This window comes from Nerophis ophidion, linkage group LG23 (assembly GCF_033978795.1).
Source record: "Nerophis ophidion isolate RoL-2023_Sa linkage group LG23, RoL_Noph_v1.0, whole genome shotgun sequence".
Classification (NCBI taxonomy): Eukaryota; Metazoa; Chordata; class Actinopteri; order Syngnathiformes; family Syngnathidae; genus Nerophis; species Nerophis ophidion.
The window spans coordinates 12,114,206-12,116,180 of NC_084633.1; the positions used below are offsets into that span (position 1 = coordinate 12,114,206).

A 1,975-nucleotide genomic window follows, 5' to 3' on the forward strand; every position below is an offset into this window, starting at 1 on the left:
CTCATCGCAGGGCCAACACAGATAGACAGACAACATTCACACACCAGGGCCAATTTAGTGTTGCCAATCAACCTATCCCCAGGTGCATGTTTTTGGCACTATTCATTACAAAATATTTTTTGCCACCCAATGTTGTATACTTTTATATTATATTATCAGTTCATTTTATCATCTATTATTACACCCAAAAATCTGATTTCCTTGTGCTCAGCAGTATAGCATAGAACTAGGTCCCTTTCAAATGCAACATGCATCCACCTTCTCATGATTCTCAATTTCTTTTCTGGGTCCTTGAACTCATCACACTGTGTTGTGTTGACATGTGCAACGGCAGAGCGCCACCTGCAGTCTGAGCTGTGCAGAGATTGGAGGAATGCACGGCCTCCCTTAGCATTCCTGGGGATTTTACAGTCGAGAAATTGCCTAAAGCACACATGCTAAGGCTGCAACCTGAAATAAATGAGTTTATGTTGATGAAGCACATCTGCATATTTGCATGCAATTCATTGATGCGTTGAGACAGAAAACGCGATGCACACTTTGAGCGTTGTTGTGTTTAGGAAAATTATATGTATATTTTTATTGTAACACTATAGAAATGAAAGTTTGGTTTGTCTTCCAAGCGTGTAACGTTCGTTGCCCTATACAGATGCAGGAAGTTCCACAATCATTGCAGGCAGGCGTTTCCTCCAACCCTTTACATTACATTAATGTAGCACGCCGATGCTAAAAACGCTATGGAAAGAGCGGCACCAAGAAGCTAGGACACTACTCACGTCCTTCTTGGCGATTTTCGGAGTGGTGTTTTTGAATTTGGAGATCTTAAAGCGGTTCATGTTGCCTTCCGGGTTGGACGTTGCGTGTGTCTGTTCGTCTGGAGTGCAGTGAAGGGGTCCTTACACAGCTGACAGCAGTTTGGCAGTCCGGCGCTGGTGTTTCCTTGGTTTGATACACGCGGACGTCGCGGCGGGGCGGAGTCGCACTCGTACACTACAGGAACACCTTCCGTCAGTAGGCAGTTTGTGCTGCGTTCAAGTAATGCTCGGAATATTAAGTTTCCCATTATTTATTAACGGATTTAACTCAAAACGGTTTACTTCAGGGGTCACCAAACTTTTTGAAACCAAGAGCTACTTCTTGGGTACTGATTAATGCGAAGGGCTACCAGTTTGATACACACGTAAATAAATTACCAGATATAGCCAATTTGCTCAATTTACCTTTGATTTAAAAAAATTAATAAATAAAAATAAAAAAATAAAAAAATAATTAAAAAAAATAAATAAATAAAAAATAAATATATATATATATATATATATATATACATATATATATATATATATATATATATATATATATATATATATATATACATATATATATATATATATATATATATATATATATATATATATATACATATATATATATATATCCATCCATCCATTTTCTACCGCTTATTCCCTTTTGGGGTCGCGGGGGGCACTGGCGCCTATCTCAGCTACAATCGGGCGGAAGGCGGTGTACACCCTGGACAAGTCGCCACCTCATCGCAGGGCATATATATATATATATATATATATATATATATATATATATATATATATATATATATATATATATATATATATATATATATATAAATGGGTATTTATGTCTGTCATGCCGTCATACATTTTTTTTCCTTACACGGAAGGTTTTTTGTAGAGAATAAATGATGAAAAAAACACCTAATTGAACGGTTTAAAAGAGGAGAAAACAGGAAAAAAATGAAACATAGTTTATATTCAATTTCGACTCTTTAAAATTCAAAATTCGACCAAAAAAAAGAAGAAAAAAACTAGCTAATTCGAATCTTTTTGAAAAAAAATTTAAAATGATTTATAGAACATCATTAGTAATTTTTCCTGATTAATATTCATTTTTGAATTTTGATGACATGTTTTAAATAGGTTAAAATTCAATCTGCATTGTG

General features: G+C 35.1%; 1 protein-coding gene across 2 annotated transcripts in view; it reads right to left on the reverse strand.

Moving 5' to 3' along the window:
* Nucleotides 1-995, reverse strand: part of coro7 (coronin 7) — a 350,254-nt gene extending 349,259 nt beyond the window's left edge. Inside the window, exon 1 of one of the 2 annotated variants that reach the window (XM_061884835.1) lies at nucleotides 777-986. In XM_061884835.1, coding sequence (XP_061740819.1) covers nucleotides 777-836 — 60 coding nt within the window. In that variant the 5' untranslated portion in view covers nucleotides 837-986. Of the gene's footprint in view, nucleotides 1-776 lie in introns of both variants that reach the window. The other variant, XM_061884833.1, reaches the window with a different exon arrangement.
* Nucleotides 996-1,975: the final 980 nt, after the last annotated feature.